Here is a 23,086-nt window from a genome sequence, read left to right on the forward strand (position 1 = left end):
CATGACCAAAGAAAAACATCACACCACATCGTATCTTTTGTACAAAACTTTATCCAAAGGACGGTTGACTTACCCAAAAGGTTATGACACGCCCTATTCCCCATAACCACTCTATGACAACCTATTAGCATCATTACTCCATTTACCTAGGCAAATCCATATCTTTATACCAACACTCCATCAGATTATCTTTCTCGAATCTAATCATTTGGATTTCCAACCTTCACTATAAAACCCAAGTGCAGCCCCTAACATACATTTTCCTTTTTCCCTCATCTCTCTAGAATTCGACCAAGCCCCAGGAAGAAATTGCATGCACATTCACCCTGGTAAGTATTTCATCAATCATCTTGAAAATTAATCACTCAATGAGTTCTCCACCAGGATTCTTACTCAAAAATCATCATGTTGTCCATAGATTCCTTGAACTCCTAAGCTTTCCCCAAGTATTCTGGACTTGGAACTTCACCTTCTTCATCGTCCACAGAAAAGAAACCCCACAAGGTAAGTTCATACCCCTACATTTTTATGTTTTTTCTTCAAGCTTTAGGGGGGGGGGGGGAATACAAGTTAACACTCCTTATTGTCACTCAAACTCATACCTCAACTTTTCACAGAAAAGTAGAGCCCAAATCACGGACTGATTTGACTATCTCAGACCTAATGTCTTTCAAAACTGTTTCATATGCAAGTAGTTTGGGTTTTTACCTTTAAAATGACTACTTATACATCTCCATACCAATTTTCCTCAATTTATGGTGAATTATACAAAACTTCCACCATTTCAGTAATGAATCTGGACCAGTCTGTGATTAGGAACATTTTCACACAAGTTAGAAACTTATAAAAATCATAATAAAATTTGTGAACAAACTAGACACATTTCCTAAACTTTGAGAGTTTACGGATTTGGCTTTTGATTTCGTATGACTTTTCTAAAATAGCGCAGAAATTTTAAAAACTAGTTTGCAGCATTCAATTTCCATAACACTTTGTAACATGTTGAGCAAAGTGTTTGTCTTTCATAACTTCATAGTTCATATATGTTTTCTATTAAGTTACAGTTTAGTAACAAAAAGGTATTCTCTATATGGTAAGAGTCCTTTAGTATTACAAACATAAATAAGGGGACATAAGAAGCATAGTTATGCATCACTAAACATACTACACGTAAACTCGTTAACGTAAATTGTGAGACACGTCTTCATTGTACTCCTAGAGTACGGGTTAAAATTCCTGTAAGTTATAACCAGAGTCTCTTGTAAGGAGAGCGTGAAAATTGTGTATATATCTATATTGGGATTGACACCCCACACCTTGCTGCTAGTACAGCCGGACCTGCAAGTCTATGGGTGACAAATGTCATACAAATTCTAAAACGTCTGACAAACGTTGTAGCAGGTCATCTAGTCATAATATGGTTATAGCGACTCACATAGGGAGTTAACACATTTTAAGTTTACGGGAACTTTTATCTTAAAAAAGGTTTTATCTATTTAAAACGGCACACTACGTTGAAATTTCGGAACACATAGACACTCGGTCTTGGGATTTAAGACTACATAACATTTATTAAGGAAAATAAGGGATTTTCTTGGTATGTAATACATTCACAAACAAAGGATTTTCAAACTCTTCATCCAAAAGCTTATTAACTCACCAACTTAATTGTTGACATTTCAAAAATTACTTGTATTCTCAGGAAATCAGTGAAACAGGAAATCTACAGCTTTTGAGGATGGGACGTTAAATCGTCAAACATTTCGTTTTTGGTCATCATTTTGTAATTGAATTAGAAACATGTAAACTCATACTATGGTGTAATGTTTTCAATTATATTTATGATGGTTGTTTTACTTTGAGTACTATTATACACTCGTTGTGATACTATACATGAAGTCCTCTACCCTTGGATGTTTCCGTCATCCTTGGTCCGAGGGTGTGACATCTAATTTAAACACATGATCAACACCAAATCTTGGTTATCAATCTATTGCTAAATGAACAAAATGCAAATGATCCTACCAACTGTAAGCTAATTAACATAAATTTATTAAAGTACATTGTTATTTGAAGTAGTTATACAAAATGCGTAATCACATTTACCCAATCCCAGTCACATTTACAAACATTGTTTGTTATCAAAATCCCAATCACATTTACAACATATTCATAATCGTCAAAATAATAATAATAATAATAATAATAATAATAATAATAATAATAATAATAATAATAAAATTAATTCCGCAGAGGCCTTTGCAATCCGTAGAAAGGTCCTCTGCGGATATGTTCTTCGGAATGGTCCTCTGAGAAATTGTTCTTCGGGTAACAATGGTAGAATCCATATTTTTGTGATCTATTTCACTAACATACACCCTACAAAACATAATATTGATTAATAACACATTTTTAACATCAAAAATCGAAGTTACTAATGTTAATTAGGGTTTCATACAATTTTAAAACGTGGATAACACTTACATGAGTTTTATCCCCATTGGATAAGACATCATCGTGTAATTCTTGCACTTTCCGGAATCGCCTCACCATTTCTTTTTGTTCGATTCTTGCTCCGTCGATGCAACAATCAAAGTCCCGTGTTCTTCGTCTTCCGCAACAAACTCCCCCAAAAGGAACGTCTATTTCCGCAGCGAAGGAAGGAAAGAGGTATTTTGGTGAATTTACTAAATTACCCCTGCCACGTAATTCCTCAGAGAAATCCTCTTTCCATAAAGGCATTAGTCGGTCCGCAGAAGCCCCTCTGCGGATCTCGTGGTCATTTAGCAAATCTTCGATTTTCATGGTTAATTCGTTAACCAACCCCCCCCCCCCCCCCCCCCCCCCCGCACCCCCCAATGGTTATTTCACGAAAATTTTCTTCTTAATTTATCCCAATTAGTATTAAATCTATCTCTAAAAAGCATATGTGAGGACGAAGTTGAATTATGTAATTAGATTAAAGGGTTGTTGAATCCAAAAACAACTTTCTTTCTCTCTAAAAAGCATGACAGTGACCTTGACTTCCATTGATGCCGAGCTTGGCCCATTTGTTTATCAAGTGGACACGGCATCTTTCTCTATCACACACACGCAACACACACACACAGTGCTAAAAACTACCATTCTGCCATATAAAGACGAAGGCAGAAAGATCTTTCTAATCTTTCATTGATGTTCTTCAAGAATCTATGCTCACCATGTGTTTGTTTCATGGCCCCACTGAAAAACCCAAGAACAAAAATGCCCCCTTCATCACCTATCTCAATAAATAATTGCAAAAGGCATTGAAGTGAACACTACTCAATAATTGTTTATTGACGTTTAGATTTGCAGCAAGCTTCTGTGATTATAATAATACTACGATTTTATATTTATTTTATATTTTTTGATTTTGTATATACGTGTAATTGTGGGTGTATATATGCTTACCGGCGATGCCAACGCCGGTCAGCTCAGCCAGGCAATGTTTAACTGACGAGGCCGCGCGTGCGTTGGATGATGCTGTAGCCGTCGCCCGCCGGCGGTGTCACTCCCAGACCACCTCTCTTCATGCCGTCTCCGCTCTTTTGTCCCTGCCGACATCCACCTTACGTGACGCGTGTGCTCGGGCGCGTAGCTCCGCTTACTCCCCTCGTCTCCAGTTTCGTGCGCTTGAGCTCTGTGTCACCGTTTCCCTCGATCGTCTTCCTTCTTCTAAAAGCAAAACATCAGATGACGAACCACCGGTTTCCAATTCACTCATGGCAGCAATCAAACGTTCTCAGGCGAATCAACGGAGGCATCCGGAGACGTTTCATTTGTATCAGATGCATCAACAGTTGCACAACTCTCAATCCTCGTTGTCGTGTGTTAAAGTCGAGCTCAAACACTTCATCTTGTCCATTCTCGATGACCCAATTGTTAGTCGGGTTTTCGGCGATGCGGGTTTCCGAAGCACCGATATCAAAATCGCAATCTTACATCCACCAACAGTTTCTGGGTTCCAGAAATCCATGATGAGGTTTCCGCCTCTGTTCCTCTGTAACCTACCCGATTCGAATACCAATCGGGCCGGGTTTAATTTCCCATTCGCTGTTGATCAAGGAGAAGAAGATTTCAAAAGAATCGGGCAAGTTTTGGCCAAGAAAACCTCAAGAAATCCACTCCTAATCGGGGTTTCCGCTGACCATGTCCTCGCTGGATTCACAGATTCTTTAAAGATGGGTAAAACAGATTTCTTGCCTACCGAATTACAAGGATTAAATGTAATCAACATCGAGAAGGAGATCCGTGAGTTTCTTGTTGGGAATTTGAGTGAAGATATGATGAATTTGAAGTTGAAGGAGGTAAGAGACAACATCGACACCTGCACAAACTCCGGTGTGATTCTCAATCTCGGAGAATTGAAGCTGTTTCTTGATGGGAAATCATCTGGCGTTCTCGACTATCTTGTTTCACAATTGAGCAATTTGGTTAGTGGGAAATCATGGTTGATTGGATCCATTGGAAGTTATGAAACTTACATGAAACTTTCAGCCAAATTCCCATCCTTGGAGAAAGAATGGGACTTGAATCTGCTTCCAATCACGTCTTCTAAATCGAGTCCTGGTGCATCACAGCCCTTGAAATCCAAGTAAGTAATTTTGTATAAAGCTACAAATACCATGTCATCAGTTATTATTATATAAATTATTATATATAAAATAAAACAAACCTCTTTGGAGCTAATTCTGATATTGCCTACATAATCTCACACAGTACGATGCTCATGATATAATAATTACAGCTTGATGGGGTCATTTGTGCCATTTGGTGGCTTCTTCCCTATACAAACCGAGTTGGAAAATTCATCAAGAAACTCAGATCCATCTGTAACTCGTTGTGACCTTTGCAACAAGAAGTATGAACATGAAGTTTCCATTGTTCTTAAAGGAGGAACGACAGTGTCTGTTGCTGATCAACAGTCCGTGGGTGTAGCTTCTTGGTTGCAAAATCCCGAATCTGATCTAACCAAAGGAAACACTGGAATACAGGTGTGTAATTTCTTCATAATTATATCTCTATATTTTTAATCTGCTATTTTTACATAGGAATAACCAAATTTTATTGTTTTATACGAAGAAATATAAGTTTCAACATATGCCCAATCTTTTCAGTGCAGGCTATAGACCATGGCAGTGTATTCAATGCGAGGGTGACAGGGCTGCAAAGGAAATGGAACGACATATGTCGCCGTCTCCATGGCAATCCCTCATCGCCACCGATCAGGGTCCGTTCCCAAACGGGAACGGACCTTGATTGGAGATTTCAGCCTGACTCCAAACGGGCTGAAATCAACCACCACGATTCAAACCAACAAATCCCATGTAAAAATCTATCACCACCAGTCGACTTTTTTACAACTACACCATCATCCTCACCACCAACTTCCATAACAACAGATTTGGGCCTAGGAACAATCTATGTCGAGGCCCATGAAATACCAAAATCTTATGAAAAAGATTTTAAGCAAATATACAAAGCTCTTGTTGATAAAGTCGGGTATCAAGATGATTCGATTCGTGCCATTAGCCAAACGATTACGCGGTGTAGAATCGGGGACAAAAGGCGCAATATTTGGTTTATGTTTTGTGGGCCCGATAGAGTCGGGAAAAAGAAAATCAGTCAAGCAATTGGTGAAGTTGTGTTTGGAAACAGGGATAGCCTGATTTCTATAGATTTGAATTTTGAAAACCAAATACATCACAGGAGCTCGGTTTTTGACAGGAAAACTGTAAATTTTTCTGATTTGTCATTCAGAGGAAAGACCATTACGGATTTCATCGGTGAAGAGTTGACCAAGAAACCTCGGTCAATTGTTCTTCTTGAACACATAGACAAGGCTGATTTTGTCACTAAAGAGAACTTATCTCAGGCCATCAAGACAGGGAAATTGTCCGATTCCCGTGGTCGGGAAATCCGCCTCACTGATGCCATCTTTGTAACCACCTTGAGTAGTAGTGAAGAAGGGGACGGAAACGGAAACGGAAATGGAAACGGAATCAGCTATTCCGAGGAAAGAATCATGAATGCCAAACCCTTTCAAATGAGAATCTTGATTGAAAGTTTCACGGATCCCGGAACCTCGAGTGTACTCCTTTCACCTGTACGGTTAAATTCTCGAAATCCCGTTACTTGTAACAAAAGAAAAGTTATTGAAATCGGGGATTTTGAGATAATGGTACCGGGAATCAAGAAATTGAAATCAGGTTTTGATTTGAATCTTCCGGTTGATGAATCGGAAGAGAGTGAGGATGAAACGGAATCGGGATCTCAAAAAGTGTGGTTGGATGAGTTTTTAGAGAGAATTGATGAAAAAGTGGTGATGAAACCTTTCGATTTCGACTCACTTGCAGAAACGATTTTGAAAGAAATCAGTGTTTGCTTTCAGAAATCAGTTGGATCAAATGTGTTGTTGGAGATCGAGAATGAAGTAATGTTACAGATTCTTGCATCCTGTTGGTTATCTGAAAGAAAAGAGAATATAAAGAACTGGATTGATAGTGTTCTGTATAGAGGGTTTATGGAAGCGAAGCAGAAGCAGAAACATGGTGTCGATGGTGAATCCATGGTGAAACTTATGGTTGAAAGGGTTATGGTTGAAGAAGATGACCTGTCGTGTCTTTGTCTTCCTTCAAGGATCATGGTGAAATGATAATTTAGGTATGTTTTTTTTTTTTTATTGTAATTATTATGTATAATGCTAGTTTTAGCATCGAAAACAGGCTAGTTTTTGGCTTGATTTTATATCCCCACAATTTTACGGAATCGTTCATGTTGTTCTGTGTTTTGTGCTACAATTGCTTGCGGTGATATATAATATTGTATAGTGATATGTGTTCATCTTGAGCTTCTTCATTCATCTGTTCATGGATGCGTTATGTGAAGTCATTTATTTTTGTTTTTAGTTTCAAGTTTTAGAAAAGATGATGCATCTTTAATCGATTTCATCTATTTATCCTTGAAACCCATTTGCCTCAAAATGTCATCTAGATGGGTTCCAATTAAGCGTATTGAATGCCTTTTCGCGCTCGACAAAGACATTAGAAATAATTGTACTAATGCAACCAATGAGATTGATGAAACGGTGATCCTCAAGATTTAAAAGGTCTTTAGACTTGGGAATTAAAGTGATAAAGGATGCATTACTTCCGGGATTAAAGGTAAAATGCTCTTCGAAGAATTTCATAGCAAAGTAAATGTCCTTGTCGATTACATCCCAAAATCTTTTAATAAAAGTGAATGTAAAGACATCGTGTCCTAGGTTTCTCATTACCACATCCTCCACATCGTTGTTTTAACTTGTTAATAATCAAAGGGTGCCCCCAAAATATATTTAGAATTTTTGAGCAACCACAATCTTGATATGATAGATGTATTCTTCTTTAAGTTGTTAACTTCACGCCGTTCAAAAAAAAAAAGTTGTTAACTTCATTCTTAACAAGTTTTGGATTTGAGCCCAATCACTTTTTATTTAGCCCGTTTAGAAGTGTGGTTTTTTTATGGTGATTAAGGTTGTGTTTGTTTTATACTAGAAGTTCTTTTTGGTACTTATGTCTAGCGCGGCTAGATGTTTGCGGAAAAAACTTATTTGTTTTTTAGAAGAAAAAATATTTCGAAAAGAATTTGTAATCTCTTTTCTAAAAATACTTAAAATATAACTTTCAATTCTTCACACCTCCATCTTTTCTTCACACCTCCATGTGATTGTTCCCTTTCATTGACTACATCCTCCACCGGTATCTCCCCATGTTGGCCATTCCCTCCAGCATTCGTCGCTCCTTGCTCCGCCTTCGGTTCTCCTTGCTTCGCCTTCATCGCTCAACATCAATGATGTTGACGACTGATTAGGTATGAACTTTTATGCCACTCTTCATTCTCCTCTTCCATTTCTCTGTTTTCTTCTCTCCCTCACAATCTATATTATGTTGGGACCTTTACATTGATGACATGACATTCAAGCTATTATTCCACACCCCAAATTCGTGAGTGTAATCTTGGTATTTTTCCATGAAATCACTATTCATTGATAAATTAGATATATACATGTATACATCAAAAAGGACCAAATACAAAGAGGCCATAAATAAAATGGGTCCAACACTAATATAAAACAATACTAATATTTATACACCAATAGTCCCCCCCCCCCCCTCTCGCGGTGAGAATGGTCAGAGAAGACCGAACGTTTAAGATGGACCGAAAATCAAGAAACAAAGGTAAGGGGAGACTTTTGGTAAAAATATCAGCATATTGAGATGAAGACGGAACATGAAGGACGCGAACATGACCCGTAGCAACTTTGTAACGAAAAAAATGGAGATCAAATCTCAATATGTTTAGTTCGTTGATGTTGAATGGGATTGGAAGACATGTAAACGACACTAACATTATAACAGTAAACAATAGTAGCCCGGTGAGGCGAATAACGAAGCTCAATGTGTAAATTACGAATCCAACATGTCTCAGCAACTGTATTAGCAACACCCGGGTACTCGGCTTTAACACTTGAGTGAGAGATAGTGTTTTGACGTTTCGAAGACCAAGACAATAGATTGTGTCCTAGGAAAACACAATAACCGGAGGTAGATCTTCTAGTTACTGGGCACCTTGTCCAGTCGGCATCCAAATATGCAACAAGATCGTGATTAGGAGATGTAAACAACTGAAGGCCATGATCCGTGGTACCTCGAATGTAGCACAGAATGCGTTTAAGAGCTTTGAAATGTGGTTCCCTGGGATCATGCATGTACAAACATATTTGTTGAACAACATATGTGATGTCAGGTCTCGTAAATGTAAGATACGGCAAAGCTCCTGCAAGACTACGATATAAAGTGGGCGTCATCAAGAGGAGTCCCAGACCCATCAAATTTAGCAGACAAGTCAGCCAGAGTTCTGGCCGACTTGTAGTTGAGCATACCCGCCCGTTTAAGGATGTCATTCAAATATTTTTGTTGAGACAAAAATAGGCCATCAGGTGATCTAACAACAGAGATACCAAGACAATAATTAAGATCACTAAGATCAGTCATAGAGAACTTCGTACTAAAAAAGAAGATAATGCGAGTCAGCAACTGTGAAGAGGAACCGGTAAGAACAATATCATTGACATATATAAGTAAATATGTCATATGTGATCCCTGCCTGTAGATAAATAAGGATGAGTCACACCTGCTATGAACAAAACCAATGCGTGAAATAAACATTGTAAAACGTTGAAACCATGCTCGAGGAGCTTGCTTGAGACCATAAAGAGACTTCTGAAGAAGACAAACATGATTAGGTCTGGAAGGATCCCGAAAACCAGGAGGTTGTTGAATATACTTTGTTTCCTATAAATGACCATGAAGAAAGGCATTCTTCACATCCAACTGTCTAATGGGCCACTTGTGGGTGACAACAATGCTGAGAACCGTGCGAATGGTGGCAAATTTAACCACAAGACTAGATGTCTCATCACAGTCAATGCCAGGTCACTGATTTCTACCATTAGCAACCAATTGTGCTTTATATCGCGACAAGGACCCGTCTGAATTAAGATTCTTTTTGAACAACCAAATACAACTTATAATATTGGCAGCAGGTGGTCTTGGCACAAGAACCCAAGTATTGTTAAAGATAAGAGCATTATATTATTCAGTCATCGCAGTTAACTAGTTAGGATCTTTAAATGCCTGAGAATAATTCTTTGGGACAAGAGATTTAGAGTCCACATGAAGATTAAGTTTTTGAATAGGTTTAAAGATGCCTTGTTTGGCACGAGTAAACATGGGATGTTGAGATAAAGGATTAGTAATATTAGGTGATGAAAGCAGAGGAGAGATTGGAGAATTCGGAGAAGTTGGGCTGCCGTAAGAGGAGTTATCCACGGATAGTCGAATGAGGGGTTGGCGGAAGAGGGGGTCTCGAAAAGAGATCCACCCTCTGAATTAATAGAAGTATTTTGTGAGGTAGGAATAAAAAGAATAGGTGAAGGAACATGATCGAGAAAAGAATAGGAATGAGAGGTGTTAGGAGTCATGGAACCGAAAGGGAAAATAGATTAATAAAAAACAACATGACGGGATAGAATTATTTGATTCGTATCAAGGTTGAGACAACGATATCCTTTGTGATTAGTAGGATATCCTAGAAAAATGCAGGGTACAGATCGTGGAGAGAGTTTATTGGGAGGCTCAATATGAGGGAAGCATAGGCAGCCAAAGACAAGAAGGTGGGAGTAGGTGGGTTGTTTTTGAAAGAGTTTGTGAAATGGTGTGTCATTGTCGAGAGTGGTTGTGGATAGAGTGTTAAGAAAGTGAGCAACCATATGAAGAGCTTCAACCCAGTAAGTGGGAGGAAGATGGACATTGAAAAGAAGTGTGTGAATGACATTATTAAGGGAACGAAGCATGCGTTCTGATTTACCGTTTTGTTGAGATGTGTAAGGACATGAGAAACGCATTTGAATGCCATTTTGATCACATATTTGATGAAACTTATGATTGTAATATTCACCCCCATTCTCACATTGAATAGAATTGATTTCAGTTTTAAATTGATTATTGACAAAGGAACGAAAATGAACAAATTTATCAAAAACATCATACTTGGCACGTAAAGGATATACGCACACATAATGAGAAAAACCATCCAAAAATATGACATAATATTTGATACCATTAGTACTTGCAATAGGAGATGTCCAAATATCTGAATGCACAAGTTCAAAAGGAGATATAGAAATAGATGAAGATAAGCTAAAAGGTAATTTAACATGTTTGCCTAACTGTCATGCATGAAATAAACTGGAGTCTTTATTAGAAAAGCAAATAATAGAATTATTATGAACTAAGTGCTTGAAGACATGATGACCAAGATGACCAAGACTCTGATGCCATAGAGACGATGAAATAGAAAGCAATGCTTGAGGAGTTGGAGTGGTTACTGGATAAAGATCAGTAGTGCTTTCGCATCGCATGAGAATTTGTTTGATTTGAAAATCCTTCACAGAAAAACCAAAAGGGTCAAATTCTATAAAACAATTATTTTCACGAACAAAGCGACGAACATAAATTAGATTTTTAATGATTGAGGGCGTGATAAAAACATTTTTAAGGTGTGGGGGGTGAAACATATTAGAGTGCGGAAGAGTAGAATGTCTCATTTTAGTCACAGGTATAGAAGATCCGTCCCCTACTAATATAGATGAAGAAAATAAATGATTATCTAAAACAGATTTGAGAATACCTTCATTAGCGTGAACATGAGATGTAGCACCGGTGTCTATATACCAATCATCTTGACTCAGGTCATTTAATGACATAATATTAAACATTTGAGGAAGTGACATGAACTTCGGATTTGCTGAAGTATTGTTGTTGGGTCACGGGAACTGTTGCACTGGGGTGCTAATCTGATAAGCTTATTGTGGGCTAAAAAATTGGTGTTGATGGGAACTGTTGCAGTGGGGTGCTAATCTGATAAGAAATGGGCCACGTGAACTTCGGTTCCATTCTTTTACTTTGTCTTCAGGAATCTTGTCTTTGGGGGGGTTCAGGATGATCGCTGACACCGTATCCAATGCAATGGATCTCAAAAAGTCCATGCCAAATATCGTAATTCATACGATCCAGATTGAGAACCAAGGGGACATCATGCTTGATATTTATTGTAGATGAAGGCTTGTCAAGAATTGTAGAAGATGATCCAGCAGACGAAGATCCAGACAATGTGAAAGAGACAAGAACAATGAAAGGGAAGAAAAAGAACCAATGAAAGGTGAGAAGAAGAATTAGTCGTCAGAAGAGAGACGGGTGATTAGGTTTAGAAGAAGAGAATTGGCTCTGATACCATGTAATCTTGGTGTTTTTCCATGAAATCACCATTCATTGATAGACTAGATATATACATGTATACATCAAAAAGAGCCAAATACAAAGATGCTAAATAAAATGGGTCTAACAATAATACAAAACAATACTAATATTTATACACTAACAGAGATCTCCTCTGCTCTCTTCTCTTTGTGAATTCAACAAGTAGTATGTTTTAGAATTATTTGTTCTTCCAGTTTACGAGTATTTGTTTTGCATTTACTCGTTCTTCTGTAGATGATGAAAAATTGACAATCTGCATTAAATCATGGGATTTTACGTTGACGCTTACAACCTTCGAGCGATGTCAAAATCTTTTAGGACATGAGTCATTCTGTCCAGATTTCAGTAATCAAATATTCACAATCTTCATGTTGGTCTTACTTTTTTTGTCTCGTTTTAATTCTTTCGATACCAGGATAGTCTTCATCTACCTTTCTTATGATTATATTTCATTGTGAAGGATGCGTCTAATTTCTAAATAAACTTGATAATAATGATAATGATGGTGATGATGATGATGATGATTGTCCATGTAATTAATCATCGATATTAATTATTTGTTTGTTTGTTTTCATAATTATTAACGGTACGATAATTTGTTCACATAATTAATTATCGTTGTTTAATCGTAAAGTTTAAAATACATATGTGGCTTTATATAAACAAACATCGATACATAAAGTTGAAAAAGACTAAACTTGGTTAAATAAAGGGCTTTTTTACATTAAATACTTTTTGACAAATTTTGTAAATTTTGTCTTTGATTTTTTGTTGTTAATGCCCAAAGTTTGTTAAAAAAAAAAACCCTTAATTTTACAACTCTTTTATTTATTATTTTTTTACCAAAAATGTTTTTTTTTTCAAATTTGACATAATAATCCTTAAGTTTGTCAAATTTTGTCGGTTTTGTCCATGAAAACTTGTTATTAATGCTAACAAGGGAAAAAATGAATTCTTTTTGGCAAACTTGACATTAACGAACAAACAAACGAACAAAAAAATGTCACATATGTTCGACACATAAGGTTAATGAGTGTTTAAGAGCTTTTAGCTTCCAACGTTTGACAAAACGTTCCGTTTTAAATAGAAAGCATCGTTTAACACTATAAACTTGTAGCATTTAGTTCAAACAAAATGCTACCACCTACAAGTTACCTACTATCCACTACAAGTTACTCGCTACCAACTAGTTTTGCCGAACACGTCCAAAAACGACAAACGTTATCAAACTTAAGGACTTTTATGTCAAAACCATGGACAAATCTTCTTAAGGACTAGTCCATAACTATTAAAAAATTCATATATTAGGCCTAAAACTATAAAATTTAATTATGGCTCTTATGCTCTCCAACTTTTATACATATTATACTTCCGGCCTTCAAACCAAAAATTCAAGCTCTGTCAGTGGTCAAGACCCTTTAAATATATGATTAGGCCTTCAAACCAAAAGTTCAAGCTCTATAAGTGGTCAAGACCTCTTAAATAAGACTAATCAATCCTATGTGTGAAAATAACTAATTATTATTTACCTTTAAAATAATAATCGAACAAAAAAAAGGTGTTGTGATCAATTAAATGCAATCCATCTATTTACTTCACTTCAATAAGCTGTATGCATGTATATGGATTTCAAGTTTTCAAATATTACAACTAAAATTTTTTATAAGATGAATACGACATTATATATTTTTGGTGAGGCTAGAAATTTCTTGTCGGTGGGTAGAACAAGAAAAAAGCACTTAACCAATACAATTCGAGTGTGCTATATTCTTGTCTATCCTAATAAATCCTCATTGGTGTGAGCCATATAGGTAAGCCTTTATACAACCTGAACAATGGAAGATCACTATCCATGAGTCATTATCGAAGATCACCAACTGTTATTTCATCAAACACTTTGAAATTGTACAATTATATTCTTACTTTCTTATCATATTATTTTCATATATCGTGTGGTGCTATTTTGCATCATGTTACATCATTACATGCCTTTATGCAGTAGGTGTAGATATCTACCTTTTTATATCATCTAATATTGTATTGGTTGCATGCATTATCATGTTATTTTTATAATGTGTTTCATTTAACATTTTGAGGATGTAAAATATCATTGTTACTTCCTTATCATATTATTTTTACTTATATCGTGTCATTTTCCATCATTATATACGATTACATGCATTTATGTAACGTTCCCCGATGCATTTCACCATTACCTTTCAACTATTTTGTCAGCCTTAATAAATTGTGTTGGGCCTTTTTGTTATTATGAAAATATTACAAAAGAATCATTCTTAGCCACACATTTATATTACGCAAAACACAAGGGCGTCCAAACAGAAATGAATAAGGGATACAAGTGTGTTTCCAAACCAAACACGTTTCCTTAAACTCTGTTAATCATTACCTTAATATATAGAAAAACATGGTTTTTTGTTTTTTATTTTTATTTTTAAGGAGCTATTTTTATCGAAAAAATATTATATATATATATATATATATATATATATATATATATATATATATATATATATATATATATATATATATATATATATATATATATTAGTTTTACCATTTTTCATAAGTGAATAAAAATACATCAAATTTTTATTATAATATATTCGTTATTTATTTATGAATAAATAATTTTTTTTTACTATTTAAGTATCATTTATATATGAATATAACACGTAATAATTTTTTTTTACCTAAAATATCATTTTTACATCATCTTTCGCTACATTTATATATTCATATATAAATAAAACGTGTATTAACTATCGTCATACGTTATATTTATATACGAATAAAACATTTATCATATTTTGTTACAGTTCATTTGTTATTAATATATGGATAAGTATTATGTTAATAAAAAATGAACTGTAAAAAAAATTCACATAAATGTGTTATTCATTTATGAATATAACTTATGAGAAAAGTTAGTACATGTTTTATTCATATACGAATGATAGTTCAACTGTAAAAATATTAAACATATTTTTTATTCATAAGTGATTAACGAATATACTGTAATAAAATTTGATAAATTTTATTTACTTATCAATAATGAGAGCTAAACTATAAAAAAAAAAGTAAAAATTTTATTTTATCTTAAAACTATATCAATATAGATGTCCATATATAGAGAATAAAAAATTATGAATTTTGATATATTTAAAATAGTTTTTCGATAAAAACAACCTCTTAAAAATTAAAATACAAAAAAAAAATACAATGTTTTTTTAATATATTAAGGAAACATGTTTGGTTGAAAAACACATATGTTTCAATTCCCCTTTCTATCGGTACGATGGAGGGTTTAACAGCAAAAATAAATAATTACCTGAGAATGATTCTCCAATTATTAACTTTTTTTATTTTCTTAATTAAATTTACCTATATATATATCCGGTAAATTTTTTTTTCTGTATGAAAGTAAAAGGTTTTTTTTTCGATATATTTTTTGACGAACAAAACAAATGAATCAAAAATAAGATGATTCATAAAAAAAAACCCCCAAAATATCATTTTGATTATTCATTTTACGGTGTATTTGTTTATATTCACTAAAATTGTCATAAAAGTGATTTTTTTTCTTGCTTTACTTAAAAATGAATCATGATGGTGTTTTTTTGACAATTTTTTTATAATGAAGCAACTGACTTTTGAATCATCTAATGATTTATTTAGTTTGTTTACTAAAAAAATATGTATATAAAAAAATTCTTACCTTCCTATCAAAATTTTCCTTTTTATTTTATCTTTATTATATATATATATATATATATATATATATATATATATATATATATATATATATATATATATATATATATATATATATATATATAGGTTTAGGGTCTATGAAAAACAAAAAACCCTAAAAATCCTTAAAATGCATAAAAAAATACTTAGAGATCACAAACCTTTTTTTTTGAATTTTTTTATCAAAAAATCGCAACTTTTAGGACAAAAACGATAAAAAAAATTGAATTTTTATTTTTTTTTTCAGCGAAATTGTAAAAAATGTTGCAATTTTTTGATAAAAAAAATTCAAAAAAAAGTTTTGTGATGTCTTGGTATTTTTTGTAAGTATTTTTATGATTTTTAGTGTTTTTTTGTTTTCCAAATAACCCTTCCCTATATATATATATATATATATATATATATATATATATATATATATATATATATATATGTGTGTGTGTGTGTGTGTATGTATATATATATATATATATATATATATATATATATATATATATATATTCAAGATTAAATAAAAAAGAAAATTTTGATAGGAAGGTAAGAAGTTTTTTTCTACATATTATTTTAATGAAAAAAACAAAATGAATCACTAAATGATTCATAAGTAAGATGATTCAGAAGAAAAAATTCCAAAAAAATAAAAATAAAAACGTCTTCATGATTCATTTTTATGTAAATTAAGAAAAAAATTCACTTTTATAACAATTTTAGTGTATAACAATAAAATCATTTTATAAATGAATTATCAAGATGTTTTTTTTTTGGGATTTTTTTTTGTGAATCATATTATTTTTTATTCATCTAGTGATTCATTTGTTTTGTTCGCTAAAAAAATATGTAGAAAAAAAAAACTTCTTACCTTCTGAAAAAAAAATTCTTATATATATATATATATATATATATATATATATATATATATATATATATATATATATATATATATATAGAGGACTCAAAAAATAATGTGGATCATCATATTTTTCGTTCATATTATTTTTGAATCATATTATTTTTTAATCAAATTATTTTGAATCAAATCATTTTTGAATCATGCGATTTTGGATCAATAATATATTTAATTAAATAAAGTTCTTGTTCAAACAGAAATTGTAAACCATTATATATTTTGAATCATTTAATTTTGAGTCATAAAATATATAATTAATGATTATAAAATATTTAAGTCTAAATATTTTTGGATCATAACAAATTAAAGATCATAAACTAGTTGAAACAAATTTTTTTTTTTTTTTTTTGTAAATCATTAATATTTTGAATCATTATATTTTGGATCTTATTATCTTTAATATTTTTTTAAAAAAACTAATTATATATATATATATATATATATATATATATATTAATTAGTGAACAGTACTCTGTTTCTATTGGTGTATTTTTTTTTTCTTATACTGATTTACTTTTGTTATATATTTGATACGTGTTGTCACCTCCCCTTGCTGCCAATTAAATACGGACAACAAAAACCCCATTACCGCCTCAACTGACCACCTCATCTATTACTCATTTATTCCAGCTGCAGATTCCATCCAACCCTGTGGGTGTGAAAACACCGACATCGACACCAGTGGAGAAGTGGACCGGAAAAAATCATCGCCATCGACAATTAGAATTAGATTGGTCTCGAGGCTTATCCTTTCAAAACTCATTTGATATTCATGGTTTCAGGTTGGGGTTACTGCTTGGCCGATTTGCTATCTTCCACTCCTCAACTCACATGTCTTCCTTGTATCTGGAAGACATTGATTCTCCCACTCCCGCACCTAGATTACAATGTCGCCTTTTTCCATCAGCCAAGCCCATAAACCCGTAAACAGAGCGGACTGGTCAACAACACCATCAAACCATTAATTGGTCACCGCCATCTCTATCTTATGTTTTTGCCGAGAAATAGAACGACATCGCTAAATTCCAACGTTCGAAATCTGAATATGATGAGAAGGTTCGACATCCCTACGTATCATCTTTTTTCGTTTCCGTTTACATTGAGGATACTAAAATTGCAGCGACTTTAATCATAGGCCTCACAACCTGAGATGCTGAAAGGTAACTACGATGACTATCCTGTATTTGTTCCAATGTTGATAATTTCTTTCGGTTTTATCAGTATACCCTAAGATTAGAAACACATACATCAACCATTGAAGTGATTGGAAGAAATTGGAAGTATGGAGGTTTCTAGAAGGGTATTCCAACATATTGCATAGAAGCGAGATGATGAGGATTGATGGTGCTGGAATACGATTTCAAGTGAGTCGCATTTAAATTAAATTACCTTTTAGATTTTCGTACCCTTGTATATTGATATTCAAAGACTCCTCTAAATCATTTTGTATCCTACTTCATTGGAATCTTAATTTTTTTTTACCAAGAATAGGTTCATCTAACTGATTTTCAACTAATTTTGAATTATGGAAGGATCATCAAAATAGCTATTAACTGAGAAGAGGAAGAGACAAAGAATATGGTTATGAACTAAATCCGGATGTTAGTCTTGATAATACATACACCACGACGGATAATTTCTGTTAAAATCCTATTGCTAAACAACAAATTGAAGTAGTGGTTTTTTTTTCTTAATTACTATATTCTTATCACAAATCAAGAATTGGTATTTTAAAAGTAAAAAACTAAACAAGTTCTCATGCGAGATATTTTGTGACCCAGATAAAAGCCTTAGATTTTAGAACCCTAATCACAATTCTTTTTCTAGAACCTTAAAATGAAATTGAACTCCTTAAATACATGAAAAAAAATACATGTTGATTAATATGATCTTCCCATCATAGAGATCATTTTAAACATCATACACCCAATTGCTTAGTTTTGTGAACTGTCATGATTTATTTGTTAAAAAATTTAAGTTTTGAAATGTTCATAACCCTAATTTCAGATAGAATAGTCAAATATATGAACATAGGAACTTGAAATTCCTCGCAACATTTTTTTTTATAAAATATACAAAATAAAATATTTGAGTTATGATGCTTTTTATTAACTTCTTCATAATAGTAATGGCAACATTTATGGAATCTTTGGTCTCATAATTAAATGAAGGTAGATTTTTTTGAATACTTTTAGTTGATTATCGGCATCAATATATCATGATTTGATGTTCAATTTTATTCATTTTTGCAGGCCTTTTGCATTAAGTTCAGGATTAAACGCTTTAATTATTTCAATAATGGTAAGTAGTTATATAATTGCTGAAACAATTCATATTCCTTTGTTCAAGAAATCATAGAATGCCAACTCAGTAATCTGCTTCTTTTAGAACTAAAATTCGACCTTTCCATTTCTGAACTTCTTTGATATAATACAAATACAAGTATGAATTGAATTTTATTTTGCTTGGTTTTGCTGATGGCATTAAGGTTGACTAAAGCGTTAAAGAATCTAAAAAGTATCCATATCAGTTGTTAGAGGAAATGTCTCAAAGAAAGTCTAATGCAACTTGGGTATTTTCATTTCTTGCTTCACAAACAGACCAGAGCATTCAATCATAAGGTTTACTTTGATCCCTATTTACTTTCATATGATGTATGCAGGTTTTCATATTTTTCCTTCTAATTTTAATTCTGGTCTTCTCTACACCTCTCTTTTTCTTAGCTTATGGTTTGCTTATATTTACGAGGTTTCACGTAATGATAAGATATTCCAATGAAATTTGGATGCCATGAAAGTGGTGATACATAGCAGATAGATGATGTTGGTAAGTAACTTGTGGCTTATTTGATGCATGAAAGGTCGTATCAACACTTGAGGAGAAAACACCTATCATGAAGAAGTAAGCTACCAATATAGGCAATGTACTTTGTTTTATTCCAATAAAAGGATAAATGGGTTGCTACTCTCTCTAATAACCATTAGAAACCATTCAATAAATTTTTTTTGTCTCAATTTTATATTTTTTGTAACTCTATAATATATTCCTATGTGTAAACTGTATTGAGAAAATGGTTTGTGCACATTTAATTGTATATATAATAACTTAAATTGAAACATATAGAAGCAACATGTCATTTCAACCAGCACGTCGCAAGACGCATGAACAGTAACCGTTGGAGGATAATGCTTTAGAATCAGGCCATGTTGGGTCAAAAAATGGTTTATACTTTGCTTTTCTAGGAAAATGTATTTTTCTGTAATGTTTTATGAGTTTACGGTCAGGTTTACGGCCGTAAACCCATTTACGGCCGTAAACTCATTTTCGCCCCATGTTTCTCATGTGTGTGTGTGTATATATATATATATATATATATATATATATATATATATATATATATGTCACACCCCCAAACCAGATCGGCGGAAACGTTCGAGGGTGGATGACTTCATGTATAGTATTATAACAACAAATGTAATAGTGAAGAAAGCAAACACAACCATCATCAATATAATTGAAAGAGTTACATCATAGAGTAAGTTTACATGTTTCAAAATCAATTACATCATGATGACAAAATAAGTTTGAGTTTATCGCTTTAGCGTCCCGTCCTCGAAAGCAGTTGATTTACCTGTTTAGTAATTTCCTGAGAATACAAGTTGTTTTGAAAAAAAAAAATGTCAACACAAAGGTTGGTGAGTTCATAAGAGTTTTAAATTGAGAAATAAACTGTTTTCCTTGTAAAAGCGATAGAGTATGTATCCAGAAAATCCGATATTTTCCTCAAAATGTGAAATGTAAGTTTCTATGTTATAAAATAGTGCATCCTGGAATTCCCTATAGATTCCTTCTATAATTTCCTTGTGTACATGAGTTATATAAAATTTAAGTTAGATAAAACGTCGAATGTAATGGGTCTGCCCTAGGCCCACAACCAAACGAGGAACAGGAAATAAGGCGGAACCACCAATTCTAAGCCAATCACGACTAGGTTCTATATAACTATAGCATATACACTTAGAAATTATAGCTGAAAACTAACAATGTGAAATTGAATGTGGACTTAAATCCAAAAACCGGAACCAAACCCTAGTGTAGTGTACGAAATAGTAATAGTGGCTGTGAACATAAACTATAGATATCATAGTTCATCGGATAGTGATAGTGACTAGTGAACATGAACTATGCATATTATAGTTTACCAAAAGTGGTGGTGATAGTGAGTATAACCTATACATATCATAGTTCATCAAATAGCGATAGTGGTAGTGAACATGAACTATGCATATTATAGCTTATCAAAAGTGGTGGTGATGGTGAATCCTTTTCTTGTAATTAAGTTCGTAGTGTGGATGAAACATAAACTATACCTATTATAGTTTATCACTTTGTTTGTAATATATATGCCATAACTATGCCGATTACAACTAGCGTGTTCGTTTGTGGGGGTATAATGGACTTAACTATATTTATTATAGTTTATCATAATTATTCATAGTTATAATAACTCTTTTGTATGTGTAATACCTTTAATAATGTGTTTGTTATGTAAATGAATCCTCAACTATACCTATTATAGTTTATTAAATATTTGTTTGGGTAGTGAGCATAAACTATACTTGTCATAGTTTACCAATGTTTGTATTTTAATGGATATAGCCTTGTAATACCATTTATATATTTACCATACTTATGGAGGTAAGAATCCATTTGTTTTCTAATGTATTTCTATATAATAAGGCAAGATGACATATATGGTAATAACATATCATCGCATGAAGGTACACACCTTGCTCAATAAGTTACAAGGTGTATATGAAATTTAAAACATTTTTCTAGTATTGCCATTTCTATTCTGTTTTTAGAAAATTCATAGAAAAATAATTAAAGGTGAAAATCAGAATCTGTAAATTCTGAAAGTTTGGAAAATGAGTCTACTTTGTTCATAATTTTTATTATAAATTTTAATGACCTCTTACTTGTGTGAAAAAGTCCATAATCACAGATTGGTCCGGATTGATGTTTGAAATGATAGGAAGTTTTGTAAAAATCACCATAAATTGTAGAAAAATCGTATGGAGATGTGCAAGTAGTCATTTTAAAGCTAAGAAGTGGAACTACTTGCACCTAAAACAGTTTTGAAAACTAAAATGTTTACGTTGTCCAAAACAATCCGTGAATGGAGTCCAACTTTTCTGATGAAAGCTGTTAGAAAATTTTAGTTATGTTCTTGGTGTTTTAACTTGTATTCCCCCCCCCCCATAAAAACTTGAGAAAACATGAAAATGTAGGGATATGAACTCACCTTGAGTGATTTCAGTAGATGAGTGTTGAAGAAGAGAAGTGTCCAACTCAAGAACACTTGAAGATTCGAAGATCTAACAAGAATGTGATGATGTTTGTGTAAACAATCTATGATTTTGAGTAGAATGAAGTGAAATAATCACAAGGAGGATGAATTATACTTACCTAGAGAAGATTAAAGCTTGAAGATCAGCCTTGGAGTCTTGAAATAGAGAGAAAAAGTTTGAGAGAAAAGTTGTGTTTGATTTTTGGTGAAATGAGAGCAAGTGAAAGAAATGAGGAGAGATGTTGAGTGTCCAGCTCTCAAAAACATGGGAATGACTTGTGAGTGAGGTAAAAAGGACAAGGAAGTGACAAGGTATGGTGGGGAAGAGTGTGGGTTAGGCATGGAGTGGGTATGGTGGTTGCTTGTGTCATAGAATAAAGGAAAGTCAACACTCCACCTCTTGTACTTCACCCACTATTTTTGGATAAGGTTTTATCCTTAAAAACATGATAAATAATTAATTATGGGTCCTTATATGTTAAAATAAAGTTTTGGGTGAAAATCCCGCGTTAAAATAATTAAAAACGAAGCTAAAATGAAGTCGTAGTCGAAAACCGGAAAGAAAAGGCATTATAGCGAGGCTTCTCGGAAGGGGGCCGAAGGTTCGGTCCCTTCTGATGCTGGGTCCGAAGCGAGGCGATGCGAAACAGTAGGAAGCGAGAAGGAGGCTCGGTCCGAAGTCATCAGAAGCGAACTAGACCGAGGGCAATATGGAGCGAAATGGACCGAATGAACAGTAGCTTCGAGTTCGGGTCTTGTGCGAGGTTCGGGCCCGAGAGGACCCTTCGGGTTTGGTTCAGCAGCCTTCGGCTCAGAAGGGTTCGGTCCCTAAGAGGACTTTCGGTCCTAAGAGGGGTTTCGGCTCCTTAAGAGGGGTTTCGGGTCCTTAAGCCTATTTTACTCGTTTTTACCCCGATTCAAGCCGCTTTTGACCCGGTTAAGGGTCGAAATGACCCGAATGACTTCAAAAAGTTACGAGAACTTTTGAGAGAGATTTGGGAGAGATTTCACATTCTTGGAGAGATTTCTCATACAAAGAGAGTTTTGGGAGAGATTTCACATTCTTGGAGAGATTTCTCATACAAAGAGAGTTTTGGGAGAGATTTCACATTCTTGGAGAGATTTCTCATACAAAGAGAGTTTTGGGAGAGATTTCACGTTCTTGGAGAGATTTCT

The 23,086-nt window shown here is 33.6% G+C and overlaps 2 protein-coding genes across 2 annotated transcripts; one reads left to right on the plus strand and one right to left on the minus strand.

Moving 5' to 3' along the window:
- Nucleotides 1-2,074: 2,074 nt before the first annotated feature.
- Nucleotides 2,075-2,813, minus strand: LOC128126342 (uncharacterized). The gene is made up of 2 exons (XM_052764087.1): nt 2,485-2,813; nt 2,075-2,379 (listed from the first exon to the last, which is right to left on the minus strand). The coding sequence occupies exons 1-2, from the start codon at nt 2,803-2,805 to the stop codon at nt 2,368-2,370; spliced, it is 333 nt and encodes a 110-aa protein (XP_052620047.1). The 5' UTR covers nt 2,806-2,813; the 3' UTR covers nt 2,075-2,367.
- A 247-nt stretch (nt 2,814-3,060) lies between these two features.
- On the plus strand, nt 3,061-6,864 carry LOC111912559 (protein SMAX1-LIKE 6). Its single transcript, XM_023908297.3, has 3 exons — nt 3,061-4,615; nt 4,769-5,015; nt 5,144-6,864. Exons 1-3 carry the CDS (start codon nt 3,438-3,440, stop codon nt 6,674-6,676), a joined length of 2,958 nt encoding a protein of 985 aa, XP_023764065.1. The 5' UTR covers nt 3,061-3,437; the 3' UTR covers nt 6,677-6,864.
- The last annotated feature ends 16,222 nt before the right edge of the window (nt 6,865-23,086 follow it).

Source organism: Lactuca sativa, chromosome 5, assembly GCF_002870075.4.
Source record: "Lactuca sativa cultivar Salinas chromosome 5, Lsat_Salinas_v11, whole genome shotgun sequence".
In the NCBI taxonomy this organism is placed as follows: domain Eukaryota; kingdom Viridiplantae; phylum Streptophyta; class Magnoliopsida; order Asterales; family Asteraceae; genus Lactuca; species Lactuca sativa.

Excerpts from the sequence above, each read along its gene's own strand:
- LOC128126342 (XM_052764087.1), bottom strand. The coding sequence starts at position 2,805 with ATGAAAATCGAAGATTTGCTAAATGACCACGAGATCCGCAGAGGGGCT.
- LOC111912559 (XM_023908297.3), top strand. The coding sequence starts at position 3,438 with ATGCCAACGCCGGTCAGCTCAGCCAGGCAATGTTTAACTGACGAGGCC. Across the intron at positions 4,616-4,768 it reads TCACAGCCCTTGAAATCCAA|CTTGATGGGGTCATTTGTGC; the intron begins GTAAGTAATTTT and ends TAATAATTACAG. Across the intron at positions 5,016-5,143 it reads AAGGAAACACTGGAATACAG|GCTATAGACCATGGCAGTGT; the intron begins GTGTGTAATTTC and ends TTTTCAGTGCAG.